The sequence below is a fragment of the Berghia stephanieae genome, chromosome 5 (genome assembly GCF_034508935.2).
Source record: "Berghia stephanieae isolate SIO BIC M18660-M18661 chromosome 5, UCSD_Bste_1.3, whole genome shotgun sequence".
NCBI classification, from domain to species: Eukaryota; Metazoa; Mollusca; class Gastropoda; order Nudibranchia; family Aeolidiidae; genus Berghia; species Berghia stephanieae.
In genome coordinates this window covers 49516743-49539342 of record NC_088364.1, presented here as the reverse complement: position 1 = coordinate 49539342, position 22600 = coordinate 49516743, and the positions used below count along the sequence as shown (strand labels likewise).

The following is a 22600-nucleotide window of genomic DNA, read 5'->3' as shown; positions in this document are numbered from 1 at the left end:
ATATATATATATATATATATACACTATCGTGTATCCATTCACGCTATTTGATTAATTAATCAAAAGTCGAAAGAGCTGAAAACTAAAACAAGTAGTAATGACTTAAATAAACATTTTACTTCAAATATCCCAAGATTTAAATTACCATCAACTTGTCATAAAACAAACGAAAATAGCAAAATATCAAACACTGAAAGTTTCGAACTCAGAACCCTTTTTCAGCCAATAACAAAAACAGTAAAAATGTAAATAGATATACGTCACTTTGAATCCAGGAATCCTATAAGAAAAACAGTAAAAACGTGAATCCATCACTTTGAATCCAGGAATACTATAATAAAAACAGTAGAAATGTAAATACATCACTTTGAAATCCAGGAATACGGCATCTTTCCTGCCATTTGCCTGAATTAAAAGTGATGGGACTTTTCTGTTTTTTGTTATTGCCTGAAGAAGGAATTTAAGCCCGATAAGGCCCGTGTTGGGAAATGTGTTCTTTTTTGAAGCTGTTATATTTATTTTTGTCCGTTGATTTATATGTTTTGGCCAGAAAAAGCTTCTAGGAGCTTTGTAGTCACAAATGAGGTTTAAAATGTTTTTTTAGACGTTGATGATCATTTTAATTATAAATGATATTTGACGTAAAAGTTTTCTGGCTTAATTTTTTAAAGTCATTCAAAATGGCTTCATAATTGTCAACTATCAAATATAATATAACTTTACAAAAACCAATGAAATTAAATTACGGTGTCTTCTGTGCTTTCTTTTCCCTTTAGTTACTTTTTTTATTATTAACTTTTCAGAGACTTCGTTCGATAGGATACATAATATGTGACTCACAGTTAAATAATTTGAATTTATTTTTTAAAATAAAGGTTCCAAGAAGTTTGGACAGAATATCCACACTTTTTATACACTTTAAAAAAAGCTATAACTACTATAATTATGATGCCATGCTACATTGTCAGTTTTTGATTTATTTGTCCTTATTTTACCCAGAAAAACTGTTGAAAGCGATTTTTTTTCTTTATTTTCTTCCATGACTTAGTATAGATAGAACGAAATTGACGCCACTCAACTCTTTGTTTTTGTTTTTAGTCATCCATTTGTATGATTAGTTCTCACTAAATTATATTAATCAGACTATAAACGTTTGTTACACAATGTTTTGTGTCTGGTACGTTTTATCCGGCTGGCGGATGTTATGAGTTTTTTCGATAAACGCACAGCAGCAATTGGGAGTATTTTGTGGTGAACGTCACAAAATGACCTTTTGTCACATCCTTGAATGGTCCTAAGTGACAAAAAACTATAACATCACATTTCTGGTCATCTCAACCTTAAAATCTCCTATTGGGTTCGAGTTCACACCCTGGCATGATATCGCTTTAAGGCGATCATCATCATCATTGCCTTTTTCACCCTGGGTCAGGCTATAGGTTTTATTGTTTGTTTGGTTTTTTTTCTTTTGTTTGTTTGTTTGTCTTTTTTTTTTTTTTTTTGTTGTTGTTTTTTTTTTTTTTTTGTTGTTTTTTGTTTGTTTGTTTGTTTGTTTTTTCAGTATTTTTAATTCTGAAAATGAATTGACTTACATGATATGTTTTTTTTTAAAATAATAAAGTGGCATAATCACATTTTTTATTCTCGCATGGGTATATGCAGTGTCACAATCAACCAACATAGTTAAATATATAGGTACATATGTGTGTTTATATGTAGGTATGGATGGATATATATAAATATATAATGATAATGGAAATTGTAAGTTTTTACTATTTCATTCTTATTTCCTTTACTTTTTATATTTGCAGAAACTCTTGTGGAAGGATGGTGAGTAAATAATTAGACGTATCAACTGTGAAAACTATTTTCATAATGATACTTTACGGTTACAAAATGAGGGGATTAAGGGTAAGAAGATAGAAGACAAGAGTATTTGTGCATCGGACAGCAGAGAGCAGGACCACCAATAATGATGGGAGAAGAGGATGCGCCAGAGACAAACCAATTCAAATACTTAGGAACAATAGTACAAGGAGATGGGGGCAATGAGATTGAGGTTAAGAAGAGGATACAGGCAGGCTGGAATAATTGATTGGAGGAAGGTAACTGGAGTTATGTGTGAGAAACGAATATCCGCAAGGCTGAAGGGAAATATATAATAATAATAATAATAATAATAATAATAATAATAATAATACTTTATTGCATCCCAAAAAGGAAATTTTTTGTACAGACGTGTTTTAATTTACACAATAAAAATACAATGGAAATGGGATGTATATATAAAAAAAAATAAATAAATAAATAAATTTTAAAAAAAATAAAAAAAATAAAAAAAAAATAAAATAAAAAAATAAAAAAAGGAGCAGCTCTATAACCAGAGCTGCGCTTTATAATATGAATAATATCAACACTGTAAAATAGTTAAAACTGTCACTATAAATTGAAAATTGAAAAGATTGAAAAACAAATAAATTAATAAATTAATATTTATATTTAAAAAAAGTAAAAATGAGAAATAATTATATAAAATGATTATTGCTTGTTGTTATAAAGCCTAATACTGGACGGCAGAAAAGATTTTCGGTGTCTCTCTGTTTTCGTTGAAATAGAGAAAGGGCGACCACTTCTTTCTGACATAATAATTGATGGTCTTAGTGGATGATACTGGTCATTTAATATTTTAGTTATTTTAGTTATACAAAATTTCTCGTATAAAAGATCTACATCGTCAACATCATTTATATAGCGTTTAATGGATTTTTTAATATTTGAATTTATTTTGTTCCTTTCCACTGCGAAGCAATTGCCTCCCCAAGCTGTTATACAAAATGACAAAACACTTTCGATTACTGCTCTATAAAATAATGTGCAGAGGGTTTTATCTATTCTAAACTGAGAGAGTTTTGATAAAAAATATGTACGTCTGCACATCTTATGCCTAATTATTTTCAAGTGTTCATCCCACTTGAGCCTGTCATCAATCGTTACACCAAGGTATTTGTAGTGAGGAACTCGCTGGACGAATTGGTCCTTTAATTTTAACGGTTCTATCGGTTCCTTCACTCTCCTAAAGTCAATCACTAGCTCCTTTGTCTTGCTTATGTTAAGCTCTAGGTGGTGGGCATCACACTAAGACACAAATCTATCAATTTCTTGCCTATAAGCCACTTCGTTGCCATTTGTTATGAGGCCTTGAAGAGCGGTGTCATCTGCAAACTTTATTAAAGGTACACTCAGGTTTTGACTTATACAGTCATTCGTGTATATTGTGAATAATACAGGGGACAATACACAACCTTGAGGAGCACCAGTATTTGTAGTTATACAGGAAGATTTGTTTTGTCCTAATTGAACATATTGTGCTCTCTCCGTAAGAAATTCGAGCACCCAAGCAATTATATACTTGTTTAAATTCAGACTAGTCAATTTTTGAACAACCAACTGAGGTTGCATTGTATTGAACGCTGAAGAAAAATCTGCAAAAAGCAATCTGCAATAGCTCCTAGCGTGATCTAGATGCCTGTAGATGTTGTTTGTAAACAGCAAAATGGCATCCTCTACGCCACGTCCTGGTTTGTAAGCAAATTGATGACTATCACTCAATGGCATAAACTGATTCCTAATTTTAACAAGAACAAGTTTTTCTAAAGATTTCATGACTATTGAAGTCAGCGCAACAGGTCTGAGATCGTTCATAGTTTCAAGTTTTTCTTTTTTTGGAACAGGAATAATTTTTGAAGTTTTCCAAATTTCAGGGATCGAAACGCATTGGAGGGACCAGTTAAAAATATGTGTATAAATGGGGGAAAGCTGATGGGCACATACATCTGTTGTAAGACCAGCAATGTCGTTTGGACTAGTGACAGCAAAGAAACAAGATAAAGACGTTGAGGTGGCAGAGATGAGGATGTTGAGAGGTCACTTGGCTGGACAAGGAAATATAAAGCGAGAAATGAACCAGTTCGAAGGTTGACTGAAGTGAAGAATGTATCAATAAAGATGAGAGAAGATATATTGAAATGGTTCGGACATGTTAAGAGACGAGAGAGGGAATACGTAGGAAGGAAAGTATTGGATATACAATTAGCTGGAAAGAGGAAAAGGGGACGCCCAAAGACTAGATGGGTAGACAGGGTAAAGGACGATATGAAAGAACTGGGCCTTAAGAAGGATGATGTTATGAACCAAGATGTATGGAGATGTGGCATTTTTTATGACAACCCTGCAAAATGTGGAATATAGTGAAAGAAGAAGAAGAAGATACTTTACGGTTATAAGAGCAGGCAGGATGCACATGAGGCTCGGTGGCTTTTAACACACTTGATCCAATTGTGAATGAGTACCCGGCTGTTAGCAGTGACATAATTTTAAACGTTTTCGTACGAAAAGGACTACCACCAGGCGACTGGTACTGTCTGAACTGAAAGTAAGGTTCAGTATGGTCTGCTGAGGAAACAAATGAAACATTGTTAAGCGCATAGAACATGGTGAATCATCAAACAGGCGCGATAAATAGTCATTTATTTATCTATTACCCATTTTTTACTCATATATTTATTTATTCAATTATTTATTTATTTTAGAATTGAAGTCTCGTAAGCCCGCTTGAATTTTTAGAAACCAGCACATAAACTTGATATCATATCATGGGAAAACCAGTTTTTGCATGTCACTGATCTGGAGTTTGATATCTGTTTAATCTGGTCTTTGGTATCCAAGCCAAATACAGTTTGAAACATCATTTCTTTATAAAAGTGTTATCTAGGACGGTCGGTGCATAGAGCTCTGATTATATACGGCTACACTACATTGATTTTTCATTATGCTAATTATCGTTAACCATTTCCATAATTTATGTAATTTTAAGGAATATCCCTCCTTTGCTTCTAATGATGATGGTGATGGTGGTGATGATAATGATGACGATGATGATAATGGTGATGATGATGATGATGATGACGATGGTGATAATGGTGATGATGATGATGATGATGATGATGATGATGATGATGATGATGATGATGATGATGATGATGATGATGATGATGATGATGATGATGATGATGATGACGACGACGATGATGATGATAATGATGATGATGATGATAGTGATGATGATGATCATGATGATTTTATTGTCGTGACATTTCCTTGTCCTGTTGTATTTGTCGTGCTTGTTGCTCTTTTCTTGTTCTTGTTTTTGTTGGTGTTGTGGTCGTTGTTGACGTCTGGTAGTACCAGTAGCACCAGCTTGTTCGGAGTTACGATGAATTATAAGTAATATGATGACAACAATAATAATCAAAACTCATATCTCGTTAAACATTTAAATGTAGATACATGTTTTTATAATTATCTTGTTTTTATCCAACACACAGGAACCAGAACACACAAAAGATCTACGAAGAAAAGGTTAGTTGATAAGAGGGTTTTTTTTTTTAATTAACCGTGCGTGATTTAAATAAAAGGCTTGAATGGGCTTTATTATGTGAATATAATAATATTTTGTATAATATGCTAATGGAAAATGCCAATGAATTTGCAGTAGGGAACAAAAGTGTGATTTTAAAAAACTGGTTCCAATCTCATTGGAAGTGTAAAACCACTCTTCCAGAGGACTGGAAACATACCTTGTGTAGTTGATCTTCTGGTTTCACAGTGATGTCATCTTATTTTCTAGTCTACATATATGCTAAATAAAGATCAACCATCCTCCCTCTTTTACCGTAATCTTAAGAATCTGTCTATACATCCTGCTACTACAATAGTTAGGCTACCTTATGATTCAATAATATGTAACCTATTCATTATTTGTCCTTCGAAGGACTGGTTACATAAACATTTCCAATGAGTTTGGAACCGGAAAAGTAGAATGTGTGGTGTCACGTGACTATTGTTCTTGGCATTGTTACTCCCCTCCCGCCCCGGTCCTGGGTTCGAGCCCCCCTCGGCGTATAGTTGAGTCCTTGGCAAAGGCTCTTTACTCATATTCTCTCACCGTACTCAGGTGTAAAATGAGTACCTGGCCGTTAACAGCGTTGTCTCTGTTCGAAAAAATGGTAATAATATCGCCTAACAGGCGTCACGTCTCGTTCTACATGTTTAGTGTTGCTGTTGGCCAGGGACCCCTTGTAAAGAGCTTTGAGCACTTTTAGTGGATATTGAAGCTATATAAAAGCTCAAAATGAGCCCATAACTATTTGGGTTATCAAACTCAACTGATAGGTACACGTCGTAAATGTGCTGAAAACACCTACATAATAAAAAAGTGTTCAGTTTTCGAAGTATCCGACATCTCAATAGGTCGTTTTGTTCAGCTTGACCCATGTGTATGTTTACAACAACTTTTATTAAATAAGCACAGTGTTTACTTTATTAAGAAATATCCAACCGATGGACATGAATAAATCATGTGATTTTTAACTCGGTCAGACGAAAATCGGAATATTGATGCAATGCGTTTAGGTAAAATACCCACAACATCCGCCAGCTAAATTAAACATACGACAATATAAAACTGTGTGAAACCTTTAACGATCATAGTCTGATTGAATTTGGTGGATATCGATCACTAACTGGCTGTCTAAAAATAATAACAAAGGCTGAGTAACATCAACTCCGTTCCCGCTATGGAAGGAACGAAATTGACGCCACTCAGCTCTTCGTTATTGTTATTAGATAGTAATTTTAATTATTAGTTCTCACTAAATTCTATCAATCGGACTATAAACGTTTTAAGAGTACACAATGACATAGTTTTGTGTGCTGGTACGCTATATCCGGCATGCGGATGTTGCGATTATTTTTCCTAAACGCATAACATCAACAGGTCGCTCCCATTTAAATAATCATTTTACATCACACAAATTATAATATTAGGATAAGTTTTGACTCGATTAATCATATCTCTCACAAAGACATACTTTACCTTTGTTTTCTTTTTTCTTTTATTCGACCCAGGACTACACGATTGAGCTTGGTGACGAGAATGAAGAGGAGTTTAGAATTGAAACAACGATAGTCGATAATGAGGTAATGTTTACGTTTTTAGGAAACTTTTTTTTAAAGTCGAAAAGTTTATTTATATTTTAGATGGGTCTGGATTGCGCAGCTGTAGAACAAAATCGCCTCACAAAGCTAAGAGACCGATATTTCCAGCCCAAGTGCAGTCCAATCGATAGTCGATAATGAGGTACGAGACTATTTTTTAAGTCAAAAAGTATATTATATATTATAGAGCAGTAAAATTAGGTGCCCCAAACGTAAACAATAACAAGTTGCTAGTGATTTTCGTTAGGGACCGGAATAATTTACGCACAATATAGGTCTCCCAATTTTGTAGTTTGAGTTGTAGGCAATACACTTTCAGTATTGAAAATATGTTTACATAAAATCTAACAGTTGCAGAAATAATAATATATAATAATATATTATTATATATATAATATATAATTATTCTGAAAACCAGGCTCCGAATAATTCTCGTCTTGTTCACACCAGCGCAATAATTTGCTCTGGTCTAAAAATAGATAGACTGTAACTTTTGATAAATTTTACCTTTTGTTCCATAAAATATCCATATCTAGACATTATTTGATGCATGATCGAGTATTTATGAATATGTGTTTCTTTTGCCACCTAACAGCCAAATTTTAAAGGTTATTTTTTTCTATAATTTACATTGGAACGTGAGCTGTCAAGACAGGAACATGTGGTTTGCCATGTGCTTCTAGACCTTTGTTTACGTTTGGGGCACCTAATTTTACTGCTCTATACTCTGGTTGGATGGGTCCGGATTGCGCAGCGGTAGAACAATATCGCCTCACAAGCTAAGAGACCGATATATCCATCCGAAGTGCAGTCCAGTTTGTTTTTGTTTTGTTTTTTTTTCCTTTCTGAAACGTCTGTCTACCCAGCAGTACTTAGGTTGTTGGGTTTGCTGGATCTGGCGGGGAATACACTGCGCTTATTATCTTAAGAGTAGCAAGTTATTTCTACTGTCTGTATTTTTTAAAAAAATTATACCCTTCCTCCACAGCTTAATAAGATACGGTTATTATTATTATTATTATTATTATTATTATTATTATTATTATTATTATTATTATTATTATTATTAATTTTATTATTAGTATTAGTAGTAGGAGTAGTTGTAGTAGTAGTAGTAGTAGTAGTAGTAGTAGTAGTAGTAGTAGTAGGAGTAGTAGGAGTAGTAGTCGTTATCGTCTCGCTTTGGGTATAGTCTTCTGACTTCCCATGGTGGGCAGGAGGCCACTTGCCGTTTCTTCTATCCCCCTCTGTTTTCTAAGTTGCTCTCCTTCTTTGTCTTGGAATGGGATTACTTGGCCTTGTACTGGCCCTTGCCGGAGTTCTTGACTGAGAGGGAAGCAGTCAAATGTATAGTGTTAGTTTTGGGACGGATAAATGGTATGTGCTGATCATTTTTTTAAACATATCTTGTAAAAATGTGAGTGTGTTTCTCTTTCTAGCTTTGTCGGGTATTGTTTCATAATACTTTATCAGACCTTTATGTTATACCAGTGCCTTCCTAATTTTTACTATCAATGGATACGGCTATTTATAGAACGGTAAAGAAGCCTGAATTAATTCCGGCTCCATGGGTCTTGTGGCTAAAGGGCTATATTTCTAACAGTTAAAACGCCTGTATTATTATACTTAAATAATAAGCACTATTAAAATCAATCCAAAAAAAAATAAAAAATCGTATTATAATCATGACAGGTCCTTGATGTAGGTCCATACAAAAACATGGGATCCACGAGTGCCAAACCGGTCGATGGAAATGTGTACAACAACCCGTACCTCTATACAAACAACGACAGGGTAACCATCACCAAGAGCTCAGATGAAACCGGAATCGTGTCGTCCGCCAACAGTACGGGACCTCCATTTGAAACGAGTAACGGAGGAAATATCGATGATAAAGTCATTAGATTTTAAAAGGATGCTAAGCTGCTAGAAACTTTGGACTGTAAAAAGTAATAATCCAAAATGAATATAACAGCTTCACAAAAGATTGAACAAAATAACAAACACGGAACGCCTCGGGACTCAAAAATGTTCTTGAGCCAACAGCAAAGAAAACAATAATTACATATATGGAAATATATATAATGTATTTATTTTTATTGGGTTATTGGTGTTGTTGACTGAAGAAGTATTTTGACACCAAAACGTTCCGTGTTCGGGGGTTGTTTTTTTATTCATTTATTTTTTTTAAGCTGTTATTTTTGATTATTAGTTTTGAAAGTGGATTTTTGCTACTGGTGAAAGCTAATTCCTGGTTGTATACACATATTTGCAACTTAACCCTAAATCTCTTATATGAGTTACTTTGACGCTGCATGTTGACGATATTTGTGGCTCATCGTCTGAAAGCGGTGTTATGTCGGGATGAACTAGGTGGTGGATATTTTAATTTATAACCACAAATGTGACATTTAGAGTCAATTTCTCTCTGTTAAAATGGAGAATGAATACTATTTCTTGCTTTGGAAATGACAAGAAGGTACTAACTTGCAACATTTTAATTCTAAATTCACTTTTGGGATCATGATTTATTCCGATATTTTTCGTTTTAAGACGATGGGTCACATATTAGATGTTTCTGCTCTCTATATAGACAAAAAATGAATGAGAACCTAGATGGAAATGTCTTTAAAGGCAAATTAGTGGTAAAATGATAATATAATTTACAGAGACAGAACATGGATTGAGATCTTATTTAGCTTTTCGAGGTTTAAAGAAGGCGTTTAATCATTAAAAGGATTTTTGTATTCGTTTTTTTAGACTGTTGTGATCGAATTGGTCATCAGTTTTTTGCGCGTGGTAAATTGTTAACTACGAGATGCCAGTTGAATAACGCTAAGAGGTGTCTGTGCTGCTTCTTTTCATAATACACCATTGAATTGTTAGCTGCCATTTTCGAAATTGCAGGCAAAATGATCCTTACAAATGAAAAGGAAAAGTATATTAATATTTCTGTACATTGTCCATTACGTTTTTGTTGTTGTTGTTGTTGTTGTTGTGTATTGTTCTTTTCCAATTTGTTTTTGGTTGTTTGTTTTTTTTTTTTTTTTTTGTTTTTTATTTTTGTTTCTTTTGGTAACTCAAGTTTTATATTAAAACATGAATATGTATAAAATTTCAAAATCAGGAAAAGCGTTATAATTGAATACCGATTATTTTTTAAGTACACAATGTTGGTGCGAGATACCAATTACCTTAGCCATTGTTTCACGTGAGGAAAGGTAGCTCTTTAAAAATTAAAGTCATAAATAACCAAATGTTTGTCAATACCCTTACACTCGCGAGTTTTTTGGTGATCAAATGTTTCAATAATATTGAGTTCCACAGCTTGACAATTGACTTTTTCATGGCTCAAAACCATTCTTCAGTGATAAATAGCCGAATGTTTGTCAATAGTCTTACATTCGCGATTTGTTTAGTGTTCAAAGGTTTGAATAATATAAGAGTTCGACAGCTTGATAATTGACTTTTTCATGGCTTCTTCAGCCAACAATAAGAATAACGACTTGTTTATCAATGAGAAACGCCCATAATGTAATTAATCATTAACTCGTGCCCAAAATATTACATAGGCTTTGAAGTTATAGAATCATATTCATGAATCCTATTTGCTTATATAAAATCACTTTGTTCATATTTTATTGATGTCAATATTATAATCAAACTCGATATATTACTATTGTTTTTGTTTTTTTATGAAAATAACTCATTGTGATTGTCATGGTCTCAAGTGAGTAAAGAGCTACTCGACTATGCATAAAGATATATGTAGAATGAGGCCCCAGAATTTACTAGTTACTATAAATGAAAAACAATTAACGATTTGTTTACAATGAAATAAAAATAATGATGAAATTTAATTAAAAGAGATAAACAGTGATCGTGGCAGTTACAAATAGAGATATGAATATTTTACGTAACTTATGATAATATCTCAGGTTCGTAAGTTTACGTTTCCAGGCAGTTGATGGGCTTGGATGATCTATTCCTCTGATAACAGGATTGGACTCGTAAAATTCCACTTCCAGGCAATTGGTAAGAGGTTATTGTGAAGTCCTCTGACAGCGGGCTTGGGTTTGATCCTTGAAGATTATACAGTCAAAGTTAAAAGCTCCGGCGTCTTAATGGTGTAGATATAATATCTACAAAGTCCCAAAAGATAAAAATCTTCCAGTATATATATAGGAATAGAGTGACTGGCCGTCCGGCATAGATTGTGGAGAGAAAGTGAGTGTCGAATGTTAGACCTATCAGTTTTTATAATAAGTGGCTACGTGACAGAATGTAGAACGAAAAGTATTCACTAATTAGAAATTAATTCGAGGGAAGGCTATAAAAGGAAAGACGATCTAATATTAGAAGGTAAAGTTTATCTAAGCCTACCGAAATATAACTGGAGTGAGATGAATTCAGTTCTTAATAAAATAAAATTTAATAAGATAATTGTGAACAATCTTTACTGTGACACCCCCCACCCACGTTTAAAATATACTCTTTAACCATTATGGGAAAGATAGATTTTACAAACGGAAGTAAATTTACTATCATGATACTCTAGCATTAATCCATTGTTATGATTTGTGCTACAATTAAATTATTTATTAACTAGACATGGAAATGTTTATATTAACGTAGGTATATGAATGGGTGACAATAACAATGAAAGATTGTGATTACAAATCATTGTGATGAACAACATGACGGCAATGTGATTACAAATCATTGTGATAAACAATAATGATGGCAATGAAGCATGATTAAAGTCGATGATATGAAGGTAATTTACTAAATGAAATGAATGAAAATGTAAATGAAATATTGACATTTCAATTATTAATCATAAATGAGTGAAAATTCATAACAATAATAGATAAAGAGAAGATTTCCCAAATCATGAATGGGTATGGTATATATATCCAAACAATACTCAATGTTACATTAAGTTGGGTCATCATGTTTACAAATAAAATTATCGAAATTGTGCGTTCTGATTTGGCATAGTTTGCGAGGTAACTAACAGTATGCATGGGAGGTTAAGTTATACCCTTCTCACGTGTTTATACTAATCGAGAAAGTAGGTCGGCGTGAATATTTTCACAGCCTGGTATGTGAGAGATACTGAAAGTGTAATTTTGCAAAAATAGACTCCACCTTAGTACTCTACTATTATTCATTTTGTTATTTCTTATGTACGTGAGTGGTTTATGGTCCGTTTCGACCACAAACTCTTTTAGCAGTAGATATCTGCTGAATGTCTTTAAAGCAAAGACGATGGCCAGTCCTTCACGCTCTATTACAGAGTATCGTGATTCTCTGTCCAATAATTTTCTGCTTGCATATAAGCAAGGCATTAGAGTTCCCTCATGTTCCTGTAATAGTACACCTGCGATGCCCTTATCAGACGCGTCAGTTCTTACAACAAATTCTTTTGACATGTCGGGTAATTTAAGAATTGGTTCTGAACAGAGTAATGCCTTTAATTGGTTAAAGCTATTCTGACACACTTCTGTCCAAACAATTTTGTTCGGTGACCCATTCTTTGTCAGATTTGTTAGCGGTGTCGCGATGTGCGCGAAGTTGTAAATGTATTTCCTGTAAAAATTTAGGAGCTCAAGTACTTTGCGTACTTCTTTTTTTTTTGTCTTAGGTGGTTGCAATTGTGCGATTTTTGTTTGTTTTTCTGTCTCGGGTGTCTGTGTCCCATGACCAACGGTATGATCAATCCTGCATTTGAAGCTTCGATATTAGTAAACATAGGTTGCGACACTGTGTCTCTATCAAAATACTTTTTTAGCATATTTGCATGGAATGTCTTTGTTGTGTTGTTCATTTTAATCTCGTAATTAACATTAGATTTTACTGCTGTTATTTTGAATGGTCCTTTCCATGTAGCTAAAAGTTTACTCGAGTCATCGGGTAAGAGTATTAGTACTTTGTCACCAATCTCAAATTTCTTGACTTGCTTTTTCTATCGGAGTATTCCTTGTATTTCTCTGCTTTTTTAGTGACGGATTCCTGTGCTAGCTTACATGTATCCTCTATTCTGTCTTTCAGGTTTCTTACATATTCGTAAGCAAACATAATTTCGTTATTGTCCTCCTCATTCCCTTTACAAATGTCGGCTACTATATTGATCGGGCCGCGAGGTGATCGTCCATACATCAACTCAAATGGGGAGTAGCCTGTAGATTCTTGGGGTATTTCTCTATATGCAAATAGGATTGCTGGTAAGTATCTGTCCCAATCATCTGGTTTTTCTGCTGACACTTTTCTTAACATATTCTTTAGAGTGCCATTAAATCTTTCACAAAGACCATTTGCTTGGGGGTGGTAGGGAGTTGTGAATGAGTGTTGGATTCCCATGAGTTTCATGGTTTCATGCATCATATGTGATGTAAATTGGGGTCCATTGTCCGACAGTATCTCATTTGGTATGCCTATTCTAGTAAAAATTGTCATCAATGCTTCAGCTATGTGATCCGATGTAGTTGATTTCAATGCTATCGCTTCTGGCCACCTGGTTGCGTAATCGACTAGTGTTAGTATGTGTGTATGGTTTCTATCTGATTTTGTTAAAGGGCCTATAATGTCAATTGCAACTTTTTGAAAAACTTTTTCAATAACTGGGGTTGTCTCTAATGGCAATCTCGGTATTCTGCCTTTTGCGACTCTTCTTTGGCATGTGTCACACGATTTCACATATTCTCGGACGTCTTTAGTAATTCCAGGCCATGTGAAATTCTCGGATATTCTCTTCAATGTGGAAGAGCTCCCAAGATGTCCAGAAGTTATTGAATCGTGCGCTATTCCAAGGATTTTGTTTCTGTAAACACTCGGCGTGACCAGTTGTTTAGCTATTTTGTTTCTTTTCCTATGTAACCTGAACAGAATATCTTTTTCAATGATGTATTCAACTTTTGATTTCGTCCCTTTGTTTGCGATATTGAAATATGATGTTAAAGTCGGGTCCTTTTTCTGTTCTTCAATGAACGTGTTCCTGTCAAATTGTTGTGGTTCTAGAGAAATAGTCATTGGCTTCTCTGTTGTCTTAGTCATCTTTCTTGTTTCTGCTAGACAAGCTGTTTCTTGGGTTAATGACCATTCTTTTACATCTTTTGGGTTGTCTTTAAGACCTTTTATATTGCCAACAATAACATCAGCGACGGGGTTGGGAAGTATACAGCATTCCACTATTCCTGTATAGTATGGAGTTTCTATGTACACGTTAGCTGTTTCAAAGGTTTCGACTGTGCCACTGAATGTGATGCATTGTACCGTTTTTCCAGTTTTGTCTTCGTCATTGATCAAAGATGCTTTTATTCCTACTGTACTGCATCCTGTGTCTCTCAATATTTTGCAATCAGTTCCATTAGCTTTGCCTTCACAAAAAATAGCGATCCTGATTTGTGAGTTTGTGTTAAAAGTGACATACCTTTCACGCAATACACATTTATATTTTCTCCTGACATTACTCGTGTCTGATTGTTTACACTTGTTTGGAGTGATGCATTTGCAGTTTCTTTTGGATATCCCACGATTTTGTAACATTTGTCTGCTGTGTGGCCTTTCATTCCACAATATTGACATTTAATTATAGGTTTTTGGTTTTCTTATACTCAGTATTATTGTCAGTGCTATTTCTTGTTTTGTTTTGATAGGATCGGCTATGGTCTCTATTGAACTGTTTGTTCCATGGTTTGTTACTATGATCATCCTGTTTCACTTGCGTGTTCCGAGTGATTGATCGGCTCGTTCTATTTGAGTACTGAACTTTAGGTGTACCTGGACTCTGAGCAGCGGCAGCGTAGTATGGTTCCTTCAATGTTCTGCTAAGGGGTGTCAATGGATGTGCGCTGTTAAAGTTTTCTGCGTAGATTTTTAATTTGTCCAAGTTTTCTGGCTTTCTCTCTTTAAAGAATGCGACTAAATCTGGGTTGCAAGCTTGATAGATTCGATTCTTCAGCGTGAGATAGTAAAGGCCTGCAAAGTCGTCTTGTTTTACGTTTGCCAACTCAAGCCACCGATTTAGAAATTGAGTAATTCGGTTCACGAATGTATTAAAGTCTTCTCCACTTTCCGGTTTTGCAGTGTGAAACCTTTCCTGGTAACCATCTTCCGTTAATCTAAATCTTTTTAGTAGAGCGTCTTTAATTTTACCATAATCATCTGCATCTTCAGTTGTTAAGGTATAGAAAACTTTTAGCGGTTCTCCAGATAAGCAGTTAATCAAGGCTGTGGCCCATTTGCTTTCTGGCCAACGATAACCTTTAGCCTGAACTTCGAATCGGTGTAAGAAGGATTCTAGACAGTCTGAGCGTTCATCGTATGTTGGCATGCGTGGAAGTTTCACGAAAAATTCATCACTATTATTATGTTTTCTTTCATGACCGGTTTTTGTTTTTTCAATTTCCAGCATCATTTGGGTCCTTTTGGTTTCTTCTTCTGCTAAAGCTATTTGTCTTTTTAGTTCCCTTTCTTGGACTCTTTCTTCTCGTTCTTCTCTACGTATTCTTTCTTCGTGTTCTTTTTCTTCTCTACGAATTCTTTCTTCATGTTCTTTTTCTTCTCTACGAATTCTTTCTTCATTTTCTTCTCTACGAATTCTTTCTTCATTTTCTTCTCTACGAATTCTTTCTTCATTTTCTTCTCTACGAATTCTTTCTTCATGTTCTTTTTCTTCTTTTACTTTCTCTTCGCACCATGAAAATATTCTTTCCTGGGGTATTTCTAAGTCCTTTGCGAGACTTAAGTATCTTTTATATGCTTCCATGTTGCAATAAATTAGTTACGATGTTTTATATATATTATATTGACAGGATACTGTTACTGACTGTTTTATTTATTTACACTTACTGGAATGAACTGTTCTATTTTTAGAAATCTCTCTCTCTTATTTCAACCTATTATGTATGTTGAATTTGATGCCTTTTATCGTTATATCTTTTAAAGCAATGTGTCAATACAATGCGGAGTTATTATGACTTGTGTCAATAACAATGTGTCAATCGCGTGTACTCTAAACTATGTTACTACGAAAAATGTATCACCAATGTGTGTGACTCGTCGTTAGTTTGTGTACAATTATTCGCAATGACGCTAATACTAGAGTGTGATAACAATAATAGGATGCCAAAATAATCCCAAGTTATCTATCACTAAATATAACACGACGGCTAGTAGACTCCTTTTATTATTATTTAGTTTTTAAAGACTCACTTTTCAGAACATAATATATAAGTGGTTTTCGGTAACAGTAATATGCCAAAAATGCATTTAAAACAAATCACTATGCAAAACTAATCACGATGTCTATAGTTACTATGTGATGCCCAACTCATGTAAAAGAGAATAATGAAGGATATATTTACCAACTCAGTTCGTGGCTGGGACCTCTCTCTTGTTCAATGGTTGTTCAACAATTGTAATTAGGCATTGAAGAGTGTTTAACAGTGATGTCTGAAATACAAAACAATAAAATATCGTAAGATTTACAATAGTTACAAAATGTGTTCACAACACTGAGTGATTGGATGACAGGTGAATGAATCGTTATGGAATGTAAACATATTGAAAACAATTCATGAATAAGGCAAACAACAAAATGAAATGAGTGATGTAATAACAAAGTGGACAAGGAATGAATGAATGAATGAAAAACTGAGTGAATAGATGAATGAATGAATGGATAATGTATGAATGAAAGAATGAAGGGAGGAATAAATGTATGAATGATTGGATAAATGAGTGAATAAACGAATGAATGGATGAATGAATGAATGAATGAATGAATAATTTATAAATGAATAAATGAATGAAGGAATGAATCAATAAAATGCTATTCAATTTGAATGAAAGAATGAATGGATAAATTGCTATTCCATTTAAATGAAGAAATGAAAAAGAAAAAAAAATTAATCCTGTAAATAGGGAGTTCAATTAAAATATGATCAAGTGGGGCAATTAAGAGTTTTACAATTTAAACTTTAAGGTTAGATGAAATAGATATAAGTAACTAAATAAATTCAATTCTTTATATGTGTCCCCTCCAAAATGTCATGGTCTCAAGTGAGTAAAGAGCTACTCGACTATGCATAAAGATATATGTAGAATGAGGCCCCAGAATTTACTAGTTACTATAAATGAAAAACAATTAACGATTTGTTTACAATGAAATAAAAATAATGATGAAATTTAATTAAAAGAGATAAACAGTGATCGTGGCAGTTACAAATAGAGATATGAATATTTTACGTAACTTATGATAATATCTCAGGTTCGTAAGTTTACGTTTCCAGGCAGTTGATGGGCTTGGATGATCTATTCCTCTGATAACAGGATTGGACTCGTAAAATTCCACTTCCAGGCAATTGGTAAGAGGTTATTGTGAAGTCCTCTGACAGCGGGCTTGGGTTTGATCCTTGAAGATTATACAGTCAAAGTTAAAAGCTCCGGCGTCTTAATGGTGTAGATATAATATCTACAAAGTCCCAAAAGATAAAAATCTTCCAGTATATATATAGGAATAGAGTGACTGGCCGTCCGGCATAGATTGTGGAGAGAAAGTGAGTGTCGAATGTTAGACCTATCAGCTTTTATAATAAGTGGCTACGTGACAGAATGTAGAACGAAAAGTATTCACTAATTAGAAATTAATTCGAGGGAAGGCTATAAAAGGAAAGACGATCTAATATTAGAAGGTAAAGTTTATCTAAGCCTACCGAAATATAACTGGAGTGAGATGAATTCAGTTCTTAATAAAATAAAATTTAATAAGATAATTGTGAACAATCTTTACTGTGACAGTGATAGTTTCAATAAATTATGAGTTAAGAAACGCGAATTGATGAGTATAAAATGGCCACGGAATAACAATAGTGTTATAACACTTAAAATATTAGTGAGCATATTTCATGTTGTTGATATTCTCAGATACATTCATTATTCATAAATTCAATGTTAACAAGCTCTTTAATTTAGTCTATTATAATATAATATTGGATTTTGAAAACTGTTTGTATTGGTGCTTTCATTATCATTATCTTTATGTTAGACGATGTTCATAATCAACGTAATATATATTTGCAAAAATAGCTTAATTAGGTAAGTTATTTTTGAATATCTACGGAGTCTACTTTTAACTTTTAAAATGTAGAAATCTGTAAAGATACATCCATAAAAAGTTAAACTGTTTCGAGCATTCTCTAATATGGTATTTGTGACATTCCTCTCATAACGGTATTATGATGGAATGAAACGAATGCGTTAAATTGGATTTTGAGCGTAACTTTTTAAAAATGAGTTGAAATGAATGCCTATAGGAGAATGGTTTTAAAAAAAATTTAACTTCTTTATAATATTATCGTTTTGAGTTAAACTTAATCCCCTTATTAATATAGGTGGTACATTCCAACATAACACTTAATTAATGCGATGGTCACATTTGTCTTTCGTTAATGTATGAGTTAAATGAACTTGAATTGTATGCCAAGAAAAGTAGTTTTTCTGTTATGTTTGTTTTTGTTTTTGTTTTGTTTTTTGTTTAAAATTTTATCTTCTTTTTTTTTGTTTGTTTGTTTGTTTTTTGTTTTTTTTGGGGGGGGGGGGTTGGTAAGAAAACCAAGAATTTATTTTCACCCTCACTTAGGCGTCACGTTTTTATTTAAGGACAACAAATTAAATTCGTTCTCACTCCGTTAGTCTTTGTAATTGACATTTTCACATTTCTTGGGTGCCTGCGACAAGCATATTTTATGCCTTCTACTTATTATGGCCTTTATATTATATTATTGTGTTGTTATAAGTTGTAAATATATTGTAACAATTCCATGCTGTATATCTTGGTGAGGATCAAAATGTACTTGTTTCTAGTTAGAACATTTTTAAAACCTATGTCTCTACACTTGAATAGAACTATTTGTATTGTCTGTTCGTACTCGTCTTGGCGTTCTTACTTTATCCAGGTTGCTTGTCAGCCCTGAACATCGTCTTTAGATCTAAAACCTTTTGACTATCCCATCATCTTCCTTTTTTCTTGGTGCTCAATTGACTATAATTGTCACAAGCGCCGATAGACTCTACTTAATGTAATTAACTCAAAGGTATTTACTTCTTCCACGCCACACGAAAGTGTAATGGTCATTTGGTAACATCATGTCAAAATCAACTGATCTGTCTTTCACTAATTTGAGGTCAGATAGGAAGAGTTATTTTGGGGAATATTTCAATTGTTATAACTGAAAAAGAATAAGATGATATTATTCAATCGAAGTACTTCAAAGAAAAGAAAAGCCAAAAAAAAATATATATATATTAATAATCCCTCGCTGGCACACAATTTTATTTTATTTCTTTTCTTGATGCATTTTAACAATGACATCTTTAAGGGATAACTAGCCCTTTATAAGACTTGATTTTTTTCTAGAACTTTTTAAATTGAAAAAAAAAACAAATATTAAATTATTTTCTTTAAATATGTTATAAATAACTATTCTAAAATATGAAGATTTGAAAGCATTAATATAATACATCTCTCAGCATCTAATTAAAAAACATAAGAGTGGCTCCGAAATACATTTGATTATGAATAGATGAAGAAATGATGATGGAACATGGATTTATTTTTCAATTTATGTATTTGTTTAGGCCATACAACAAATTAATTTTATCTAATTAATATTAAATGAAGAAACGTGGAATGTGCTCGAGGAAAATGACTGTTTGCTTTTGTTTTGTTTTGTTTGTTTTTTTTTTATTGGGGTGTTTTGTGACGAAAAAAAGCATCAAAGACTAGACGTCTATTTAGATTTACTAGATGAGTTTTATGTTTGAAACAAATATCTAAACAAACAAATAAAGACAGAACGCAAGAAAGCTAATTTTTCTACTCATTATCACTAGATATTTCCAATTTAATTTATTTTTACTACACAAACTTACTGTACAGATATTTTAGATATATTGATTATGCAAATATGTTTTTCTTTATTGTATTTAAACTTTATAAATTTTGTATATTATCATATAAAATATATCATCATCCTAAACATAATGTTTGTGTTCGTTTGAGTTTTTATTTGTTACATTTTGTGGTGGGTGGAACTCTCTTTAGCGCCCATGGGACGGTGGACTCTTAATCCGTTCACAGCCTTGCTACCTATGTCACCTCATGTATAATAATTAGTCCTTTCTATATATAGCTTTGTGTCTTTATTTTGGAAAGGGGCCATTTTATTTCACCTGAGCTCTACATAGAGTCTTTTGGGAGACAGTCGTAGGATTTATTTTCTTGTGAGAGATAATATTTTTGTCCTTGTAAATAATCTCTCTTCATTGATTGTGGCCTAGTATTTTTTTTTTACTCATCTGAGTGTATCACTCTCAGTGGTGCTCCTGTAGCGGTGTCAGTATGGAACTTTTAAGTGGTTCCAGAAGAGTTCCAAGAGTAAGAGGCCCTTGAATCTATTGTTGAACTAGTCTCCCTTTTTTGTACCTTTTCTTTGATGGTTTGACTGATCTGTGGGTGGGGTTTTCCGACCTCCCAAAGTGGAGGCACTTACTGTGTCTTCTATCCCCACCCTCCTATATATCTGTTTTCCAACATGCTTTCTGTCTTTGTCTTGGAATGAGACTACTTGGTTTTGTCCTGGTCATGGCTGGATACCCTTGCTGTAAGGGAAACAGTCAAATGTATAGTTAGAGTTTTGGAAGATGATATTTTTTTGTATTTTAAATCATCCCTCTGTTATGCATTGTATTATATTTTTTTTTTACATATATACCTGATTTGTAAACATTTGAGTATATTCCTCTTAGTTGGGATCTGTGCTTGCGTCAGGATGAGATTTGTAGGTTCTCTCAAACAAAGTGCACAGATAGCATGCTCTTGGAATCTACCCCAATTCCCTATTTTAATCAATTCCCCTTTGTCTTACTCTCTCTTTGGAGCTTTAATTGTAATTCTAGAACTTTTTTACTATCCCATTTCTTCCTTTTTTCGTGGCGCTGAAATGGCATAACTGTGTCGCAAGAACCGTAAAACCCTTAAAAACAAACATTAGCCAATATCTAAATCGTATGGGTATTGCATCATCTTCCCTCAACTGGCGCTAAAATTACATAATAGTGTCCCAAGTGCCGTTAAATATAGAAAATCGAAATATGTACTTTTTTAAATTCAAAATTTTAAAAATTTAAACAGACATTAGTTACATTTATTTTTGTTTTTATGATTCGGACAGGGTGGCACAGTGGTTTGGTCAATTGTTTCTTACTCAGAAGGTACCGAGTTGTGTTTACCACCGTGGCCTGTCACATCGCCCTAAATGGCTGTATTGCGGGAGATCCTGGTTTATTCCAGTCGTCTCTTGGAACAGACACTTGAGGGTGAATAAACGAAATTTTATTATCATTTTTTAATTATTCATTCTGCATAAGTGATGTTTAGCTCGAGAATAAGAAATTGATTGTTGGTGTCTGAGGATAACATGGTAACAAAAGGCGGGGTAATTTACCCTAAATGTGTGAAAGCTGTTACCTTTAAACTTTTTTGCGATTGTTCCCCTTGCATTTCGTCTGAGAAACTGGATACAAGATTATTTTTCCACTTTATGAGTCAAACATTCTTTATTTCCTTTTTCAAATGTTTTAATTAATTAATTTATTTATTTATTATAAGACGGCGCGGGTCTTCTTTGACTTGTTTGAGTGTCTGATTATCTCACTTTTTCTATTATTTTTTTGTTTTTGCCAATTTTTGTATCGGACAGATGACAAAAAAAAGAATTGACGAATGTGTCAGAAACTATACAAGGATAGGGATTCCGCTTGGAATAATAAACGCCCGTGTTAAAGAAGATTTCAAAGCAGCTGCCAAGCGGATTTTAGAGGTTTTACAGTAAACGCTCTACCACCCCACCCCCGCCCCCCTCCCCCCACCCCCCCCCCCACCCCACACACACACATACACCTTGCTACTCACCAATTTATTGAAAAGCACGATGTTAGGGTCTTTGGACTCCTCATGATGGGTCGAGGAACCAAAAAAAAAAAAAGCTTGATAATAGAAAGTCATTTTATCAAAATATATCTGTGGTCCACCAAGTTGAATACCAAAACATTTGTTCGAGTAGTGTTTCTTCATTAAGGACACCCTGCTTTATCGCTACCCGATTTGCTAGTCACTTTGAACTTTTGATCCATCTATGATTTGATACGACGTTCTATAGTATAAGATTGTCCACCGATGATCATCGTTTTATTTATCGCTTGTATTGGTGCTATATTACGATTTACGTCACAGAATTTATGCTGCAACCCTTGACAACCTTAGAAGAGCAATTTATGTTTCGCAATTGCATAATATACAGAAGTCAACCGGTGAACAGTGCGTAGCCTTGATTAGTGAATTTAAAGTTTATATAATCTGAAATATGAATTTTTAGTTATTCAACAGTTAATAAACTATAATATTCATTTTCATCAATTAAGCAAATAAACAGAGCTGTAGTCTACCTTCATCACACCGAAAGCTGGGTGGGATTCTCTG

The 22600-nt window shown here is 33.7% G+C and overlaps 1 protein-coding gene across 1 annotated transcript in view; it reads left to right on the top strand.

The window, feature by feature from the left end:
* Positions 1-17235, top strand: part of LOC144973957 (uncharacterized) — a 58738-nt gene extending 41503 nt beyond the window's left edge. Inside the window, exons 5-8 of the mRNA XM_078916847.1 lie at positions 1812-1830; positions 5385-5418; positions 6967-7038; positions 8749-17235. Of these exons, the coding sequence (XP_078772973.1) occupies positions 1812-1830; positions 5385-5418; positions 6967-7038; positions 8749-8967 (344 nt within the window). The 3' untranslated portion in view covers positions 8968-17235. The remainder of the gene's footprint in view (positions 1-1811; positions 1831-5384; positions 5419-6966; positions 7039-8748) is intronic.
* Positions 17236-22600: the final 5365 nt, after the last annotated feature.